Here is a 21,209-nt window from a genome sequence, read left to right on the forward strand (position 1 = left end):
AGTCATCCAGCTCAGAGGACACATGTTCTCTCGTAAGAAAGCTCAGTAAAACTGAGTAAAGTCAAAGTCAAAATTGAGCTGATGGTTGCTTTTCAGGAATCAGCCAGCACATTTGAACTATTCCCAACGATGCCAGGGGAGTCCCATTTGTTGATTTAACCTGTATGCTCCTTATTCAAAAGGAAAGCAGCGTCTTGCTCAGCAGAAAAAAGCCCTGCGTGTGTCCCACACATGTACAGTTCAAGGGAGGGCAGGGAAGGATGTGCTATGTAATGTGCTGAGGCTTGCAGCACTTCATTGCAGTGCTCCACAACAGGAAACCAGGGACCCATTGTCTACCAGGACTGAAACAACAGGCCTGCCCAGTGCTGCCTCCTCCACTACCATGTGACACTGGTGGGAGACATGTGACCAGCCCAGGGGTGAGGAGCAAGAGGGCTGCCTTTACTGTTACTGATAAAGAGGGGAGGGGAGGGGAGGGGGGGAGGGGGGGGGGGGGGGGGTGCATGCATTTCTGGAGCTCATCCATCTCCACTCCAGTTCTGCTGAGGTGGTTTTGGGACTGCAGTTTCCTTTTTTCTCACAAATGCACGCTTTATCTTACATTTAGACAGTGCTGCAGAATGTCTAGTGTTCAGCAGTTCTGTATCCTCACCGGCCTGTCACGAGATATCAGCTGGTCAGTTACCCGCACAGTTCAAAGTGCACCATCCAACCCTTGTAAGGTAATAGTTTTAGAGCACGGAACCGCAATCTAATGCTCTTCCCTCGAGGCAAACAGTAGGGATGTAATGGTACTTTTATGTGCCACAAACAAATCATACTCATTACAAAACAACAATGGAAATGAACCTGAATTATGTGCATTAATTGTCAGCACTGCCAGACTACAAGTCCGATCTTTTTAGAGTATTCAGGGAACTAAGTCCTTTCTCAGACCTCAAACATCATCTAAAACTATCCACATTCATCTGAATGAACTTGACTGCCAATTACACTTGTTTCTTTCCCTCGAATCACCTTTCAGGGCAAATTTGCAAATATTAGTCACAAAGTTGGCAGCTGGGATCTGAGGACACTGTGTCCACTTAACTAAGGTAGTAACTCCTAATGGGTGTTTACAACAGAAAGTAAGGGTAATCATTTTAATTTATATTAAGTTTGCCTTTGTTTCCTCTTTTAAATGTTTTGATAACTCTGGGTTTGTGGCTATTCGGGGTTGATGAAGAGTGAGTAAAAAGTGGTCAGATCTGAAGAAAAAAGCGATGCCATGAAACTTTCATATTAAAATATGCAAGTATACTTTTTTATTTCTGATACGACTGCCAGGTGTTCTGGGGAAAATATAGACTTCATATTAGACATTTAACAAGAAGGTTCTTGGTGGGTGTTTTTGAGCAAGGACAGTTGGAAATGTTTTGTAAATATAACAGATTACTGTGTATACTAACAAAACATACACATATGTAGAGAAAGTAAAATAACAGTAACATGTCATTACGGACAGGCATGTGAAATACTGTGTTGAATTAAGACAATATTTGATAAGCTGAGGCTTTTCACTCAACTAATCATCAACAGTGCCTATTTGGCCCAGGAAAGGAAACCTGGATTGTCAAACCATGCTTACTAAATACTATATGCAAGGGAAGCCTTTGTCAACAAAGACTGGGCACCATGTTATCATTACGTAAACAGTACCGAGAGCCATGTTTAATTATCACAGACAACCAACTTCCAGGTAGACATGTGTATCGAGGGTACTAGTTCCTTACTGATCAGAACCTTTCCCCTGATATGCTCCTGAGACGAAAGAGCTGCTATTCAGTAAATCGTTCATTTAACATTACATATTTCCAGAACGCATGACATATTTCATACAGAGCGCGTGACAAACTGATTACATATACTATGTTGTGTAGGGAGGCACTAAGTTACAGGTATTTTACTTGACACTTGTGCAATTAAAGTTCTTTAACTGGAGTCTGCACTACACTATATAAATGGATGATATATAAAAATGCAAGCGATGCAAGTTGACCGGATGAGAGAAGACGCACAATTGCAAAGTTTGAGGGAGGAAGACTGAGAGGGAGAGAGAGAACCGGAGAGAGAGAGCACAGAGAAAAGGTAAATGCTTCCTTTCAAGCTATCATAGGCAACGCACAGCTGGCTCTGTGTGTTAGCTTCGTACATCAACTCAAAAAAACAACAACCAAATCCTGCAGGCAATGTCAATGAGAGAATCATGTGTGTAAGCTTCAGTAAAAAAGTAGCATCATCAAAAGTATCATTAAGACAACTGAGAAGCATAACATCTTGATAATTTTACCACACTTTAATTAAATAGACGGTGACTTTATCAGTGAGCCTTTGATACTGCTCTGTGGTTATTCACAATCACATAGAAAGATGGACAGCTTCAGGAGATAAATCACTATGATGCGGTTTAACGTTAACTTTTTTAATACAACTACATATACTAGCATCTTAAACTATAGGCCTATACAAAATAGGAGTTCTTTAAGAAGTTTTACGAGACTAGGTTCAAATGACTGAAACCAATTACCAATCTTCATATGACCGTTCACTGACCCATAATAACAGAAGGCTCAAAAGGCATCAATAAACTAGGATAACTTCCTTCCTGCTACCAGGGTGCACCTGGAATCTTATTCCACCTGATAAACTCATTAGCAAGATGAATGAACAGACTTCTCAGAACAAACCTATTATAAATGAGCCAACACAAAAAAGAGGCAACTGTGATCATTTATAGATTTCAGGTTATATCGTCCAGCTTTAATATTCTGCATGATCTGCTCAAGTGATGCATGCTGTGAAACATGCATGGAACAGCATATGCAGGTCATGCATTAGTGATAGTTGCTGGAGATCTCTTGGGAGTTGATTAGTCACAAAATGACCTTGTGACGTGTCAATGACACAAATCATAAAAAGCACACAGTTCATATCACTAGATAGATCAGAACTAGAGTGCAGTACAGTTAATAATCTGACTAAAATGCAAGAAGTTGTTGCATCATTCTTTAAAAAAAACCAAATGCACGTAAAAGTAAAATGTATCAATAAGTATGAATGAGGAGAAGTTATATGTGAAATGCACTGGTTCCCTGAATGAAAGCTTATAGTAAAATTCAAAAGCTACAACAAGTATAATTTCATTACAAAGATGTAGTGTCGGGACATGATTGCAAAAGCCTTTCACTTTGCTTAAGATAAAATATTAGCCCAATTAAAATTCAGAGTATCGACAGTAATTCACCACTTCTGCATTGCTTCCCATTTACTCCCACTCCTGCAAAGAAGAGGACCTAACAAAAGAGTCAGAAATCATTCCATAATCATTTCACTGTAACTGTATGCACAAAGGACTGTTGCATAGCTTTGTGAAGCTCTGTCTCTATATAATCTGTGCTGATAGGCCTACATATTAACACATATAATCAACTGCTGTCACATAAACTAAGATGGAAATAACAGAGACTGCAGGGCTGCACTGTAAATTGGTGTATTGTCTTTTGTTTAAAGGTCATCAAAAGCAAACAAAAAATAAATCAAAATCAAAACAAATCTAAAGACAGCAACGACCTGCTTTGAATAAGAACCCAACCTCACAAGATGTAAGAAATGTGATAGTGTCATGGTGGCAGGAAGAAATAATAAGACCAGTAGGCCTGGGTTCAAACATTCGTCTGCTGAGCTGTCACTGAACAAGGTACTGAAAGTCACAATCCACTCCAATAGTACTGACCCTGACCTCACATCGGGGATCAGTGTCAAAGCACTGTTGTTATTACTAAGTGTTGAACAAAGTTGGGGCCTCTCAGAAATTAAAGGGGAAAAAAACAGCAACAAGAACAGCCTGGAACACAAGGAAATTGTCTAACTTTTAGCTCAAAGTCATCGGTCACATAAGCCTGTGGAGCCCAAAGCCGATTTTTGTTTTTGGGGACCAGGCTAGAAAACAAATAAAAAGTTTGAACAAACAAATGACAGTCTTAAGGCCAATAGGTGGAGAGATCATATAAATCACCTGAGGCTCGACTGAAACGCCACTATAATTTATTCATTACATCTTGAAAGTCAGCCCTCCGGACTGAATCCATAAGCATGGAGAGCCATGGATGTTTCCACTTCCTCAACCCGACCAACTGGCAGTTTTAAAGGGAGTTATAGCAAAGGTGTGGCCATTTAAACCAATTAGCAAACCCAGTCCATATAGTGCATAGGCCTTCACATTAAGGAAACCACCTGTTTTCTAGTATTACAGACGTGTGTGATACCGGCTTTGTTTCTACCATATCAAAGGAATCGAAAAGCCAACACATCATGTGACCATATCTACAACCTGTCAACGTCATTATCCTCCTGTGGTCGGATAATCACTTTCAACGTTACACGACAATGCATATTCTAGATTATGTAGACGCTAAACAAGTAGGTTAACTGTAAAAGTGTAAATATGTTTTACTTAACACTCGGCTGTCACGTGACTATACGGGAAGTGGTGTACGAACTGCGGTTCGACCAGGTCAGTGCAGGTAATACGGTAATTAACAACTAATTAAATATACAACGTTAGTTGTTAATTATACTTAAAGAAGCATCGACAGTGCCCATTTGTACTAATATTATAGCAATTTGTAACGTTACTCTGATAACACTTTTTCTGAGAATATGTTCACTGCCGATAGTTATACGTTACGTTAACTCATAAGAAATGGCTGAGACAACGCAACATTTATGATTACGGCTCGAGAGCCTTTGTATAAACCTTTTGTTTGTGCATTGCAGTTGCAGGCTTTCGTTGTTTAACGTAAATCACGAACCAGGGTGGTTAGTCAAAGTGTTAGCTAGAAGGCTAGATGCTAACTAAGATAAACGTCATCCACCCTGCCAAGCTAGTTAGCATAGCTCGCGTTAGCTACCTCAGCTTGTTAGCAATCCTTAACTTGTGTTTGAAAAGTCCCTTGAGTCACTCGGAATATCGCAGTGATTAAGACTGAAAGACAACTTTACCAAACAATTCAACCATTCATTCATCCACATACCTGCAGGTGCTCCTGAAAGCGAATAGGCAGGATCTGAGCCATGGCGGGTCCTCTCACTCTCCTCCGGTTCTAATGCTAACAAATTACGGCTTCTTCTCTCAGATCCTAGCCGGACAGCCAGGGGGATTCTAGTCTATAGTCCAAATGAATTAGTAGTAAGCCTTGTGTAAAACCTGCTGTCGGTGTGGTGGTACTTTATAATTCGTCCCTCAACTGTTTACTTGCGGTCTTCCCCCGGCTAACAACCGACTGCCACTAGACCGACTCCCTGGACCTGCAATGGCGGTGGAGGTTGGTCTGCAGAGAAAACATCCCGGAAATGGAAGTCCACTCAGTGAGGCGGATGAATACGCAGTCACACTTTTTAAAAGTGCATCATGGCATGTATAATCACTATTTCATTGTTTTATTGAGACATATTTAATACATTTAATATTGTATTTGAATTACCAAACATTGACACAAGACCTGGACATACAAATATATACAAAATAAATGTGAAACTGGAACTACTTCTTTCTATTCGCCCTTTGATTTTTGCCACATCATTCGTCTTTGTAAATTAACGTCAGTCCTACGTATTGTTACACTTGTTCCTCTCAGCCAATCAGAGCACTCTGAACTCAAGACAGACATTCAACTTTATCTTGTACTCAATAACCATATAATTGTATCTAAATTATTTTTCATATGCTCCCACTCAGTATGCTTCAGATCCTCTATTATCATATGATCATAAATCACCATTCACCCTTATGGTAGACAATTTATTTTAAAGGAATTTAACTTTCATCAACGCTGATGGTCTCGACGCATATTGGCAACACACCTTTTGTATATAAATGTGTCTATGCTGTATGTGTGTTGTAATCTCCTTCAACATACACTGCATTTATGACAACTGTTTTCGTGACACATGTAGATATGCAGACAGAGTTTTACTTGCATAGTTTTCCAACACCAACTATTATGCTAAAAGCTTGCAAGCAAAGCAATATATGATGACGTAGCTACTTTTTGATAACTAGATTATTTTTACACTGAGAAGTTACTTCAAATGTACAATGTGTCTTCACATTTTTTTTAAAAAAGCATAATGTAATTTCCTCAAGAGAATCTGATACATACAAGTGAAATTCCACAGAATAATGACATCTTCACCAATGTCAGTGCGTGCTTTGGTCAGAATCATGCAATATCTGTTGGGTGGAGTGTGCATCCAAGTGATCATTTCCCTTTTTTACATCCACAATTTCTGTTGGCAGAGGATGTAACTTTATTGCTCAATGTAAAACGGAATGCTGGGAAAACCGTTCCTCAAACGAGCTGACCTTTTAGCAGAGATGTCAATATGCTGAGCCAGCAAGGATACTGAAGAAAATGAGTACATGGCATTTGTCAATCACATATCACGATGCCTGGGGAATGCAGTATTTTTCCCTGCAAGGCCACCATGATGTAGATACATATACATGTAAAATACACCACAATGTAAAGAAAGTTGTCCTCACATGATGGTCAACTGAAAGGATTACAGTGTTTTTTTCTCTGCGATGAATAGAGAGGCATGTTACAGAACACATTTTTTATACCATGTTTCATTGCGTTCATATCTAGCCAATAATAACAGCAAAATGAAGTCAATCCTCTTGTTAAAAAAACATTGGCCTAGAGACGCCAGCCAAATAAACATGGCAAAAATCTACTGCAAGCAGTAGACATATGTTTGTGATTTGTTCAACATTTTTTTAGGATAAATAACATGAACATGTGCAGCATATCAGGTGTAAACGCTCCAGATGTATTTAGAGATTAACAACATTTTTTAATTGTTAATTGCCAACATCAGGACTAATTCACACTAGCTGCTTTTTTTCAAATGGCCGTGCTGTGCATCCAGACAATTTCATTGCAGATCAATTAACAGACAACAAATCAAGTTAGTTTCAAAAACATACACTGCATGTTATTAGATTGGGCTAGAAATGATGTTGAAATTCCATGTGATGATGTTGAATTTTTCTGTTTTCTATCGTGTGATAATAATGTATTGTCCCAATAGCATCAGTGTCCTACCAAACAACATCTGGATTGTGATCCATCCAGAATAACCCCCTGGACAAAACTACTCAGAAAAACAGAAGAAGAAGAAAAAAAAACAGGCCGAAACATTTCACAATCAAATGTGGAGGGGAAGTGATTGGGGGTGGGGTATATCATTTACAAAATTGTTCAAGAATAAATTCCTGCATCGTAAACCTGCATTGTCATATTTGTGTTCAAGAAATGATAATAATAATAATAATAATTAGGAGAGCAGACCAGTCACTGCTCAGACAAGAGAGGATTTAGTGGAGCATAAAACAGCAGTTTTCCTATTCTTCTTTTCCTTAGATTTAATTGACGAGCGTTCTTTTCCACTTGGGGCCAAGTTTAAAAAACCTGGACCAAACCAACTGTGCAATCTGTTTGCGTGTATAGTCTCAGAGGCAGAGGGTGCAGTGTAGGCCGTCCTGAATAGACCATTCACGCTGCTGTTGCTATGGATTCACAGGCCGAGGAAACGCAAAACTCAGACACTAACAGAGAAGCCATGTGTGTCACGATAAAAGAGTGGCATTTGGACTCTGCAAGGATGTCACACAGGCTGAGCTTAGCCCCAGGCTCCATGCAAAATGAAGGGCACCGCTGGTGGTTCTGCAGGAACTTTGCCCTCATCTTCAGGCTACAAGATGTCCCCATCTCTATTTCAGGTAGGAGTCAATCAAGGGCCAACAGAGGAGCAGTCTTGCTCGGACATGAGATATGTGCAGCAAACCGGGTCACGCTCACAAAAAGGTAACTGTCTCCTTTACAGATTTCTGACCGTTAGTACTCTCCAGTGCTTTGGCAAGGATTTAGGCACAGATGGGAGCTCCGTGTCTTCCTGTGGCTGGGAGGATCCCATCAGGGATGACTGAGCGGGGCTGACACATGGATCCGGAACCAGGGTTGAAAAGTCCCTTAGAAGCCTATTGGCTTGTCTCTTTTTTTTTCTCTCTCTCTCTCTTTCCCTCCCCCCCTCTCTCTCATTATCCCTGCTCTACTTTAAGAAGGGAGGGGTTATAATACAAACACACTGTAGAAACATACAGTGTTATTTCTTCTCTCTTTCTGTCCGTCATGTAGCAGGTTCAAGTTCAATCACATTCTCCCTCTTTCATTGTCACATGGGGATGGTTATATCACCACTCTTGTAAACTCGTAAATATTTTGTCTGTCTAAGTTGAACCACAACGCATGCACACATGTAAAATGCTTGCACATTCATTTTTTACAAACTCGTAGTATATTGGAGCCTGACCTTTGAACGTCAGTGGAGGGGAAGTTACTAATTGACTGTGCGTGGGCCTTTGCACCTTTGCAAGCAAGAGGAAGAATAGTTTGTCACTGGTCACAAATACCAGTCCGAGGAGGGACCAATGCAATCATTTTGTTTTAAGATCTGGATGGTGAGCTGCCCAACATTTGGACCTGTTGCTGTCTTTGCACTTTGGTTGAATATATGTCTGAGTCAGCTACCCTCATCATACCCAAAAATGTGCACTACTTTATGGCTTGACTTGGCTTGTAGCAAATACTAGAACATATTCAAGTTACAACAAATACAGTTTTCACATTTCTAATTGATCTTATGTGTAATTTGAATGCAAATGGTCAAACTGTTTTTAGTGCAGACACATTTCATTTGGAATTTGTTGCCATCTAGTGGGCCGAGGCCTCAATTACTCATCATTGGTTTGGATACAGTATGAAACCAGCAGTGTGTGGGATTTAGTCTCATCTCGTGGTCTGGTTGCACAACAAGCTGAACACCCCTCCCCTCACTCCTCCCTTTCCCAACGTGTCAGAGAACCAACGGGGGCGTTCAGGTGAAGCAGACATGTGAAAGGCTCTCTCTGGAGCCAGTGTTTGGTTTGACCATGCTGGGCTACTCTAGAAACAAGGCTGTGCAACGCTGTGCAATCAGGAGATGCTGCACAGTGCCACCTGCTGGGCCTATAAGACCGTGCACTCGGGGTGGCACTTCTACCAGCAAGCTTCTCTTCAACTTCTGTGACTTTGTGACCAAATCCATGTATGCAGTACTTCCCTAACAGCATCTGAACTGTTGCCATGCTCAAAGGTGGCAATGCCAGTTTGACTCAAGTTCACCCCGAATTGCAGCATGCTCTCCCCTCACAAACAATCCACATGAACACTAAAAAATGCATTTCCTGCAGAAAATGAGTTGGAATGCAGAAAGCTGAAATCAATCGCAAAGAATCTCCAAGACCCGAGTGCCTGTGTGAGAGAGAGACAGACAGAGAAAGAGAAAGAGAGAAAGAAAGAGAAAGACAGACAGGCAGACAGAAAGAGAGAGAGAGAGTCTCTCAATTCAATTCAATTTAGCTTTATTGGCATGAAAGTTTAGAAAGAGTATAGCCAAAGCATCAAAAAAATTAAACATACAATAATATTAATACACAATAACATTAATACATAATAACATTAATATAACATCTAGATTGATTATTCATTATATATATATATATATACATTGTGTGTGTGTGTGTGTGTGTGTGTAGGTCACTCACTGTCCCTCAGGTTGTGGCATGTTAATACGTATTGGGCAGCAGGATACTTCCTATCTCCTTCTCCTAGTATTTTTAATTTTGAGATGTCACTAAATTCTTTAAAATCTGAAAGGACAGAGATGAATTTTACATCTTCATAACATTTTATTGAATGTTTCGTATTTTAGGAGGACGTGCATCTCTGTCTCAGCCTCACCTGTCCCACAGTGACCACATATTCTGTTTTCCTTTGGTTGCCATGATTTTTTTGTGTCTTCCTTTTTCGATTTCCAGTTTGTGGTCACTGAGCCTGTACTTGGTGAAGATCTGTCTCTGCTTTCTATCTCTGACAGTAGAGAGATATTCTGCCAATTCATAATCTCTTTCTAGGGCCAGATAACGTTCTAATCTACTTTGGCTTTTAGTTTCTTCTTTCCAGTGTTCCAGATAGGTTTCTTTCCACAGTGTTACAATGTGTTTTACTCTGATTGGTGTTTGGAGAGCAGTGTTGTTGTGAGACTGATCCCAGTGTGTCTGAGAGGAGGCAGGTAGTCTCAGCACCAGCTGACATAGGGGACTCTTCTCTCTCTCTCTCTCTTTCTCCAGAGAGACACACAAAGAGAGAGCAAGAGAGGTATTACACACCTTAAAACATCTAAAGATTTGAATCTGTTAATAATTTGAAAAGTAGAGAGAGAGGTTCCATAAAGAACTCAAAAATGATAAACCAATCAAAAACAGGCAGAAACTGTTCGACGTCTACTCGATTGATGAGAATTACCTTTGAGTTTCTGTGTCTGAAAGAGTCACTGTTGGCCACAACTGGAAGGTTCTACCTGAACAACCCCTCTGAGTCAAAACCTATATGATGTATTGGTTTTATAGCTTCACTTTGACAATCTCAAGACTCTCCTGAAGACGTAGACTTGTAATTTGTGTGGTCAAAAGTTAAAAATGACTGAAAAATCATGGTTTTAAAAGTCTCCACATTTGTTTTTTTGATCAAGACTTGATGAGGTGAAATAACATTACAGTCAATGAGAGAGCGAGGGGGGCTCTCTTGGTGCGTTGATCCAGATAATTTAAAAACCTGTTGCTTAAATGGGCACATCATCTGCAAGAGCATAGAAATATCCACGTTTTGATGTATTGATTGTTGATGAAAAGTGAAATGTGTGAGACTTATAAGGGCTAAATGTTTAAATGTTTCAGTAAAACAAAAGAGCTGGATTCCAGAGTGATTGTTGGAATGCTGATTCAGCATTTCAGCAAGTAAAGATACTGGAAGTCCTCCCTTTGACCTCGTATCTCCTGCTTATCCAGATAAACATGAGGGCCGACTGTTGAATACTGACTGTCTTTAATCTTTCTCTGAAAAATGCATCACAATAAACTCAAAAGATCTTCAATGCTGTGTCTCTATGTGTGTCATGGCTTCTCTGGAACCCTTTAAGTGAAATAGATATGACCAAGAATAATGTTTTGATTTCTCAACACCCTCCTTTTCTCTGCGTTTCCAGTCAATCAGTTTTTACAGAGTAACTAGAACAGAACAGTAGGGAACGACCTCGTTGTGTGCTTCGGACTTACAGTCCACAGTGCAATGCGATTCAGACCTTACGTATAAATGTGTGTGCTCAAAATTTCACACACAGATTAAACATTAAGCCTGGTATCCCTCGAAGGGAGGAGTCTCTCTGTGGTCAAAATAGATGTTTGGACTTACAGCACTCCCTCTGTTCCATCCCTCTGTGTTGGAGACTGCCGACTAGATGGGAAAGAGACACAAGATGAGTTCAAGTGCAGGTAATATACGTAAAAACCTTTCGACATTTCCTAATCTTTATTTGCCAGCTATCTCATTTGAGTCGTATTCCCCATGTTGTCCTTAAATTTCATCCTGCTTATGTTTTTCCCTCTTTAAATTCTTCTCATGCTTGTGCTATCTTTGTATTCTACTGTGCTGCATGTAGGATCAAACTGAGATTGCAGCTAACCAACCATTGCATGTCTGATGAAATATAGATGTGAAATACAACACTTGATTTCTATTGCTTGGCTTGTTGACGAAATTCAATCCATCCATTCGGAAAGTGCTAAAAAGAAAGAGAAAAGAAGGATATTTCTAATTGTGATCAGCATTTACAAGACAAAACTCTCATCTTATCAAGCTTCAGCAGCTTGTCTTTGTGTTTATATAGAGGACCACTATGGTCTTGGACGTTAAAAAGAAGGTTTATGGTCGGGAAAAGCAAACAGTGACCCATTTTCTGCATTAGCAGTCTGTGGTATAAGCTATTCAGCTACTTAGATGTGATGTGAGAGATGGAATTCTTGTGGCAGCAAAGAGTTACTAATTGTGGGCATTATCATAACAGCTGGTTTCTATGTTACACTGTGTGAGTGCAAGACGGACTCAGTGTCACTGACACGATGAACTAAATAGATAAGCAGTGTGAGGACAGTGGCGTTTCACTGCGTCAGCTGTGCTCCTGCTAACAGCCACGATATGGAGATGAGTAAGCATGAGCAAATTCAAGTGCCACAAGGTGTTACTTCTTTCAGACAGGGACGGCCGACCAGCATTATCATATAGATTGCAGTGAATGTTATAAGGATCACTAGCAATGAACCTGGAGGCAGCTGCACGTTGACATCCCCGTAGTCCAGATCTGGGAGCAAAGTTGCTTCAACAATCCTCTCTCTGCAGCTTCTGTTTCAGTACAAGACACTATGCTTCAATAAGTTCATCAACAACTCTCAATGTGAAACACTCAGAGTGGAAATATATATATATTTTTAATCTATATATTTGCATCTGGAGAATAGGAAGAATTGTGTTTTATTCTCATTCAGTAACAATTTAGTATTAACACGTGCATCTTGCAGGGCATTAAAGGAGAGTTGCAATTCATGGTTAATTGAACAGAATCAGAAAAACAGTATAAAACAATATCGTCTGTGTAAACGTGAATTTTACACTTAGACACAGAAGAGACAACCGCATTTACATCAATGGTGAACAGGACAGGGCCCAAAATGGATCCCTGCGGCACACCAGCTGGATATTAGAAGAGAAGGAATGAATATGAATGAATACATTGTTCAATAAATGTGCCAGTCATATCCCTTTGTTTGTCTTTTAAACCCATGAACTGACAAAAACTGTGTTTTTATATTTTTCTCTGACAAAATAATCTAATCTAAATTGTCCTGATGCAATAATCCACTTATGTAAAAATACTGACTGACTGACTGCAGGCCTTGCCATGTATTGATGATTTATCTGTATATTCATTGGACATTTGTAATGTTAAGGTTTTGAATGTTCTTTGATTCCCTCCCATTTGAGAGAAGCCAAAGGCTAAAGATAATTACATAAAGTCAAACCCAGTTTTATGGCCTCTTAAAGTCAGCTGCTATGTCAGCTGAGGCTCAAACGTCAAATCTTTCTCTAAAGCTGACTCCTCACAGTTTAGTAGACAAAGCCGTGCAGATGTTTACAGAACTGTAAGTTCAGATTAATTTACCATCACGTGTTTGACAGATCATGTCTGAAACGAGTTGCTAAATTTGCAAAAATCTAACCTGGGGTGTGTGTTATGAGTAGCAATATTTGTGTAAATATGGTAATTACAGAAATGTGTGGATATTGAATTTCACAACCTGAATGTTATGCTGCTAAAGCTATTAAATCCATGTGATATCTGTTTTTCAAGGTTTGGTGGAAATCACAGGGTGGACAGAGTAAGTCTGCTTGTCCTTTAATTGTTTGCTCCAATGTTCATATATTTTGAGATGTGCTCATTATTTCAGTGTCAGTTCAGACTTAAACGTGGACACTATACTGCTACTAAAGAATCATTTTAAGATGACCAGGCACAGCGTAGAACAGAGTTGGACATTTACCCTGAAAAACAGAATTAAACATTCATGTCTCCCCAAAATCTAAGTATATACTGTACAGCTCGTCGTGAACTTTGAAAATTGTGATTGAGCTGGCTTGGCATGATGACTTTTGGAACACAGTAATCTTTAAGACTTTGGGACGAAGATAAGGCCTGCTGTTCACAGATAAATGCTGTCGTTTCAGTGATAATAACAGGTGAGGCTGTGCCACTAACATGCACAGTAAGTGTAATTTATTTATAGTTGATGCAATCGACCGATTACTTTTCTTGAAATTTGGCATTTTTACGCATTATATACTTAAACTTTAAGTTTAGAGGGTCATAAACAAAAGTAAAACAGTGCCCTTGATTTTCTTTATTCCTATACCTACCAAATTATCACATTTAATAGTCATTAGTTTGCGACTAAAACCTCAGTCAAATGTCTCTAACTTCTCCTTTTGCAGTAAATTTACATTTAATCCTAAAGAGGGAATAGACAACCCAGTGATGGTCACCACAGAAGACGCAGGTAGACGCATTTCTAAAATATCTTCTGTGTACGAGACCGTGAGGTAACTCTGCTCTGACATCACTCTGTCTCTGTCTCTTCCTGGCTCAGACTCTGTGTGGACACTCAGCCTGCGTCTGTGTGTCCTTAAACAAGAGGAGGGGGAGTCCTATGGCTTCCATCTGCGGGTGGAGATGGGACGCCAGGGTCACATCATCAGAAATGTAGTGTCAGGAGGGGTGGGGGGGCGCAGCGGCCTTCAAGATGGAGACAGGCTTCTGGAAGTCAACAACTGCTATGTTGGCGATGTCCCTCACCCTGAGGTAAGATGAGCTTCCTTTATTATCAAAGTGACAGAAGGACTGATTCTAACTGGAGCTGTTTCTTCTTTTTAATGAATAAGGTGGCTCGGAAAATAAGGCTAAGTGGACAGCAGTTATGTTTATTAGTGTTGGATGGGGAGCAGTATGAGCAGGCTGTGTCCCGAGGTCAAGACCTCCGAGGTCTGGCCAGAGCTCACAAGGGGGAGGGCCTCAAACCTCCCAGACTCTGCCACATCACCAGGGATCGCGCCTCAGGCCTGGGCATCAACTTCATGCCCGTGAAAGGTAACGCCGCCCCTGGTAATAGTCCAAGGTTCGAGATTCGATGTCTAACAGAAGGGCGTGTGTTTTTCAGTGGCTCCTCCTGTTTGTGCTCAGTAGGAGAGAAAGGCTGCTTCTCTGTGAGCCTGGTCCCGGGAGGTGCAGCTGAGAAGGCCGGGGTGTGTAAGGGAGATCGCCTGGTGTGGATGAACGGAGCAACGGTGTCCGACCTCACACACTCTGCACTCACCAGGATGGTACGAAGTCAGCCTGTTTTTCACAATCAACATTTAAAAAAAAAGTGAAGTCACAACTGTTTTGCTGTACTTTTTTTTGGTGTTTACCTTTACAAGATTGATGTCATCATGTCCAGCCTTGCCTAGCAGTCATGAATAACGTTCTGCTGTAGATGAAAAAATGTGGCGATCACATCACCATCTTAGTGATCGACGGTGAGAGTGAGAAGAACTACATGCAACAGAGAATGCCCATCCTGCCCACCATGGCGGTTCCACATGACCTACCTCACAGGCCCAGAAAGCTACACCTGGTCTCCGGGCCTGAGGGGTTTGGCTTCCTCCTTCGGCAGGAGAAGGTGCCTTCGGGACGCACATGTGAGAGGACGAAAAGAGTGCAAAAGTCAAACAGAGGCACTCTCAACTCAAGCCGTTCACTTAAATATCGGTGTGTGTTTTTTATTAATAGTTCATGTGCTGCGGAGGTTGAACAGTGGCAGTCCGGCAGAGCGGGCAGGTATGCAGGATGGAGAGCGGCTGCTGGAGGTCAATGGGGAGTCAGTGGAGTCACTCACGCATGAGGAGGTTGTGGACAGAGTGAGGCTGAGTGGACAACAGGTCTCCCTCACCACCATCACTTTAAAGGGGCTGGAGTTTTACACCCAGGTGGGCATCGCTTGCTGGATACGTGCATTTTCCAAAAGAAATGAATTCATAATGATTGGAAACCATAGCTGAGCATGACCTACATCCAGTTAAAGATCAGTCTTTACCATTTCTTTGCTTTATTTTGCAGTTGGGTCTGTCACCTCTTCTCTTTAGTGAGGATGGTGCTGATGAGAGAGAGAAGGAGAGCAGCGTATCTGCCTCTGCAGCAGAGCAGTCGCCACAAAAGGAAGTGGATGGCTCGTGCAAGCCCAGGCACTGTTCTCTCCAAAAAGGGCCGTTGGGGTTTGGCTTTACCCTGGGCTATTTCCCGCAGGGTCCTGGGACCTTCGTCAGCCAGGTAGGGTTGAAATGCAACATTACCTTGTTACTGAGGCAAAAAGAACTAGAAGAGAGCAGGCCAGGATATTATTATTGATTTGTCAAATGTGGTGATAGATTTCGCTTTTCTTCCCTGTAGGTGGCTTTTGGGGGCCCTGGGCAGAGTGCAGGATTAGTTGACGGTGATGTGGTGATGGAAGTCAATGGACAAAATGTGGAGGAGAAGCATCTTGAGGATGTGATTATGCTTATGAAGGAAGGAGGACAGTTCCTTTTCTTACAAGTCATGGAGAAGACTGGCTACAAGAAGTTGAAGCAGACTGAAACACCTACTAGAGATGTCAGTGACAGTGAGGTACACAACTTTTAAAAAGATGTTATCTACCACATGATGTGTTTACACGTTTATCAATTCATCAGTGTCATATATCCTTGTTTGTATCTCAGCAGGAGGAAGACAAATATGAAATATCATCTTTGTGAGCGTCAAAGACATTCTGAAGATATTCAACTATCCCATATGTCTACTGAAGACAATTCAAACTGAGCTGATGAAGAAAAACTTGCCAAATATTATTATTATTATTATTATTATTACATTGGTCAAGATTGCTTTCATTGAATCAGGTTTTATAAAGGAATCCGAAAGATAAAATAAGCAAAATGAAACTGCAATGATGTCAGTTGAAGAAATGTTGTAATGTGTATTTGTGTAAGATATACAATTGTGGTACTGTATTATACATCCAGTGATGTAAAACATTTAGCCAACAATTGCCACATTTGGCCGATCAGATTAAATTAAAAAAAATAAAATGCTTCATGTCTTAGGACCATAATCTATACTATATTTCTTATTGTGCAAATATGAATGGAACCCAGTGGCTTTGTAAAATTAGAAACACATTTATAGATCTAAAAAGTAATGTAATAATGCAGTAATGTAAAGTACTGGTGATAGCTGAAAATAAAAACCGGTACTGCCTTTATGTTATATAAAAGGGTTAATTGTATTGTTGTTGTTGGAATGAAGGGTTGTGTTTTACGTACAGTATTAAGTATAAAACATTCCATATAAAAACCTTGCAGAGTGTTTGTTTCTTGAGAATTCAAAGCTAACAGCAAATATAGTAGTGAAGGGGAAATACAACATTATGTTGTGTAACATTTTTATCTGTGTTTCTGAATATTCACCAACCACTTGACATGTTGAACTCTGAAATATAATCGAGCCGAATGCATAACACAAACACATAATCGATCCTTGTGAAAATAAACGAAAGCGTGACGAGATTCAAGTTTCCAGACAAATGAAAAAGTGGGAATGTGCACAGTAAGTGTTTCAGCAAAATGTAACCATAATTTGATTTATACTATAGTTATCTTTATTTTATCTTTTAGTGCTCTACTACCATTCAGTACAGCTATGAGTTGTAAACATTACCCGTCTCTGGTGGAGAGAGAGGGAGAGAGATACATATATTTATATATATATATATATATATATATGTGTGTACAGACTTCATCAGATCAGACCTATCAGTAATGACACCGTCTCCTTGACCTTTACGTATACTTCCATAATGATAAAACTGTAGCCAGGAAGCTCCCTGTCAGTCAAGAGAAGCAGGCTTTTTCTGCACAGGCAGTTGTGTGGTCAGCTAAAGTCACGGGTCCTTCGTGTGGAGGTGACATTCATTCGGCTAGCAGAGAACGGGGGTCCAGATAGCATCGGCAAACACTTCAACATGGCACAGGCAGTGCAAAAACTGGTCGCTAAAGTACCTACCCTGCTCGGTGGTAAGTTAATTTCTTGTATTATATCATCTTAGCAATTATTTAATAATGGGGACTGAATAGTAGGCAGTATAACCTTTATTGACAAGACGTAACGTTAGCTAGGCCGATGCTGTCAGTTACACTGAGACTCAGCCATCAATTGAATGAAGGGGATATAACGTTAGCTAGCTAATGCTATTCCACACAGAAACACTGACTTGAGATTCATGTTGCTTTCCTTTGTCTTACTAAGTTCTTGTTTTAGCTAGCTAGCACGTGTGATTTGTGTTGTTTACACCCATTAAGCATAAGCCAGACAACGCTAGCTAAGTGGCTAAAGCTACCGACCAACATGCTATGAGCTACCGACCAACATGCTATGAGCTCTGTAGCTCAAAGCTAACTGTAGCAGCAGCGTAGAAAAGTTGCACCAGACTTGTAATTAAAGTATTTCTTCTCCCGTAGCTGCTGTCACCTACTCAAAACCTCGGCTAGCGACCTTCTGGTACTATGCCCGTGTTGAACTTGTCCCACCTTCCCCTGGCGAGATCCCCAAGGCCATCGAGGGGGCCGCAAACATCATCAAGGGTTTCAAGTCAGGACGTCTCGGTCAAACCACAGTGAAGGTGCGTGTGTTCATGTCAGGTAGACCGTGTCGTGTTTCTGTGTTTGTAAAGAGAACGTCCGTCAGTCTACAGCGATTGGTCAACATATATCATGTATATGTTATCAAAATCTATAGTGATATTAGAAAGCCCAATACAAGCATGTACCGTTAATTTCTCAGGGGACACACTGTTCTAAGTGTGGACAGACTCGATCGCCAGAAAGGTTTCACTCCCTGCAAACTGTTAACAAGTATGTTTGAAGTGTCCTTCATCTTAAAGGTGAAAGACTTACACGCATTACCCTCTTATTACTCACAGACTTTAGCCATGCAAATTGTTTTAATTTGCCTACGTTGTCAAACCTGGATACAACAGAGCACTATAACATGACTTTGTGAATTATATATTTATTTTTAAAAGTTTCCGACACTCACAGACCTTACAGAGAACAGCTTTCTCTATTACGCTGTTAGACAATGTTTTCTATTAAAAACTGTTTAAAATCAGAAACTGTTTATTGCCAAGTACGTTACACATACAAGAAATTGGGCTTGGTGATTTGGTGCGTAATAGTAAACCAATAATAGTAGAACATAATTAAAAAATGGAAAATGTGCAGTAAAATATGGTGAACAAATAAGAGTCTGTTAAAAGAAGTATATTATTAAAGTGTCAAGTGTATATAAATGGAGAAAAGGTGTGCTATTTTCTTTAAATAGTCTTTTAAACAGACAATTAAAGACTTTTGGGTGTGCACAATGGACCATGTCCCGTACCCGAGTGAGAACTATCAGCCCATTATTTATCACTGTCAGTGATGGAGGAAATTTGGTAATTCATGTGATTTGCAGGTCTCTGTAATGGCACACTGTGACCCATTATTGTCACAACTAAATCGTTACTTTGTAAAAAAATGTAGACGTGACACGCATGACTTAAAGTTTTAACAGGCCAGGAGACTGTAAATATTTGTAAATCTTGGATCCTGGCCAAAGTAATTGTATTATTCGCTTGTCATTGATAGTCTGTGCTGTACAAAATAAAAACATGATTAAGCAATTCTCAAAGGAAAAAAATGAATTTTCATTGGTGGCTAATATCACATTTTACTTAATAAATGTCTGCAGTAAAAACATCTAATTGCACATTTTGCTTCCACACAGGATGCTGTAAGGAATGGACTGGTGGCCACTGAAGTGTTGATGTGGTTTTACATTGGGGAGTGCATTGGCAAAGGAGGCGTCGTTGGCTATGATGTCTGAAATTTGGACTGTCATGCTTCTTTTCTTTTTCATTTGAGCATTGTATGCTCAATTTCCTGCAAGAATCCTGGGAACCAATAAACAGATATCTATTGTTAAGATTTTGTTTTGTGACTCCTTTTTTTAATTTCTTTTATAATACATGCATGTATTTGACAAATGTGTTTCTTATATAGATTTTACATGCATACCAGTGACGGGCCGTGCATTTTATACCTGGGCCTTCACTGCTGTCCTGCAGCTGAAACACCTCATTATGACGCTACGGTTATTATGTTTCCTGTAAAAATGAAACTCAACACCTATAAATACACTAACTGCAGAGTGCAGATACATGAATATGCCGAGAGTGTGTCTCCTCTCTGCTCTGACTGCAGCGCGAGGCTGCTGTGAGAGTGACCGCCTGTGAGTGCTTTAGGGGGGCTCACGGCAGCACCCGCTGCTCGTTCACGACAGTAACTGCAGAACGGTACGTGCTTTCACGTCAGAGTCAAAACACCAGAAAAAGTCGCTAGATTTGTCGCTAGTAGCTTTTGACAGAAAAAGTTGCCAAGAGGGTTTGGAAAGTAGCGAGAAAGTCACCATGTTGGCAACACTGGCACCGACTAAATGTGTCCCCAGCGCAACATTGGACGTAACAATAGTTCCTATCACATATAAAACCAAACAAAGATCCATCTTCATAAAAACAAGTTGTACAAATAATATATAAACAAGCATCATAAAGCTACTGCAGATGTAAAAACAAACACAGTTAACTTACCCTAGCTGCTGTTCACTATTTAAAGACGAAGTCCTCCTCCTTTCTTTGTTAATTAAGAGTTTAATCCCACAGTTGTTCTGTACATCCGTGCGTTTTAGTTCCAGTAAGAAGTCCTCGATTCATGGATGCCAGTGAAGACAGTCGAGTCGCCCCAGTTGTATTTCTTGAATACGTTTTAATGCGTTTGAGAGCTGAAAATGTCCGTTTGACAGAGGCAGCAGATATTGGGATTGTCACCGCCCAACATGTCACGCTAGCCCACTGACCAATCACGTACTTGTAGGCCAGCTAGCAGCTCTGACATGTCAAAGAACACGCCCAACATGTCAAACTAAAGATCTGATTGGTTGAAGACTATGGCAATCAACAATATCGTCCCCATTCACTTAAACTGCAAAGGGATTCACTGGTGAGTCTGCAGGCCTGGGGCCTCTCTTCTTACCTAGAGACACAGAGGTGAAATCTGATTGGATAAAAGCTCTACTTAAAACAAGCTGCACTGGAAGCAGAGCAACTGAGGAACACAGTAGCTGTGCAATGAGAAAATAAGCTAATGGGAAAAATATAATACATGTAGTGTATTTATGAAAAATTATAAAATAGCTATAACTTTGTGATTCTGTTTAGGCCAGCAGAGAAGGCCTTGCTGGCCCTGACGGCCCACCACTGATGTATACACACTGTAATAGTGCTTTTTCTCAGAGGACATTTTGACGCACCACAGTAGGAAACGCAGGTGTAAATAATACAAATGATTTGGTTTGGCTGGTTCAGGCTTTCACAATTAGACAAAGTCAATGTGTCACCAGGAACCTCCAGTGGGTTTTACTTTATGTACCAGTATGCACCTGCAATATCTAATTGCAGTCCCGTGAAAATGGGTCTGCTGTGAAAACCAGGAGACGTTTGAAGAAACCAG

General features: G+C 40.4%; 3 protein-coding genes across 6 annotated transcripts in view; 2 read left to right on the forward strand and 1 right to left on the reverse strand.

The window, feature by feature from the left end:
* cltca (clathrin, heavy chain a (Hc)) overlaps positions 1-5,347 on the reverse strand; it is a 30,882-nt gene extending 25,535 nt beyond the window's left edge. Inside the window, exon 1 of the mRNA XM_079171352.1 lies at positions 5,076-5,347. Within this exon, the coding sequence (XP_079027478.1) occupies positions 5,076-5,117 (42 nt within the window). The 5' untranslated portion in view covers positions 5,118-5,347. The remainder of the gene's footprint in view (positions 1-5,075) is intronic.
* A 7,764-nt stretch (positions 5,348-13,111) lies between these two features.
* nherf4b (NHERF family PDZ scaffold protein 4b) lies at positions 13,112-16,954 on the forward strand. Of its 4 annotated transcripts, none has more exons than XM_079171041.1 (12): positions 13,112-13,180; positions 13,390-13,417; positions 13,764-13,801; positions 14,028-14,092; positions 14,183-14,394; positions 14,475-14,679; positions 14,773-14,912; positions 15,065-15,269; positions 15,361-15,557; positions 15,688-15,897; positions 16,018-16,233; positions 16,326-16,954. In XM_079171041.1, exons 4-12 carry the CDS (start codon positions 14,071-14,073, stop codon positions 16,359-16,361), a joined length of 1,443 nt encoding a protein of 480 aa, XP_079027167.1. In that variant the 5' UTR covers positions 13,112-13,180; positions 13,390-13,417; positions 13,764-13,801; positions 14,028-14,070; the 3' UTR covers positions 16,362-16,954. The 4 variants fall into 4 exon arrangements, with proteins under 4 accessions (XP_079027167.1, XP_079027170.1, XP_079027169.1 ...); XM_079171044.1 differs by having other exon boundaries at positions 16,329-16,954; XM_079171043.1 differs by having other exon boundaries at positions 14,776-14,912.
* A 564-nt stretch (positions 16,955-17,518) lies between these two features.
* atp5l (ATP synthase, H+ transporting, mitochondrial F0 complex, subunit g) lies at positions 17,519-19,628 on the forward strand. Its single transcript, XM_079171229.1, has 3 exons — positions 17,519-17,678; positions 18,123-18,283; positions 19,429-19,628. The coding sequence occupies exons 1-3, from the start codon at positions 17,627-17,629 to the stop codon at positions 19,525-19,527; spliced, it is 312 nt and encodes a 103-aa protein (XP_079027355.1). The 5' UTR covers positions 17,519-17,626; the 3' UTR covers positions 19,528-19,628.
* The last annotated feature ends 1,581 nt before the right edge of the window (positions 19,629-21,209 follow it).

This window comes from Pholis gunnellus, assembly GCF_910591455.1.
Source record: "Pholis gunnellus genome assembly, chromosome: 13".
NCBI classification, from domain to species: Eukaryota; Metazoa; Chordata; class Actinopteri; order Perciformes; family Pholidae; genus Pholis; species Pholis gunnellus.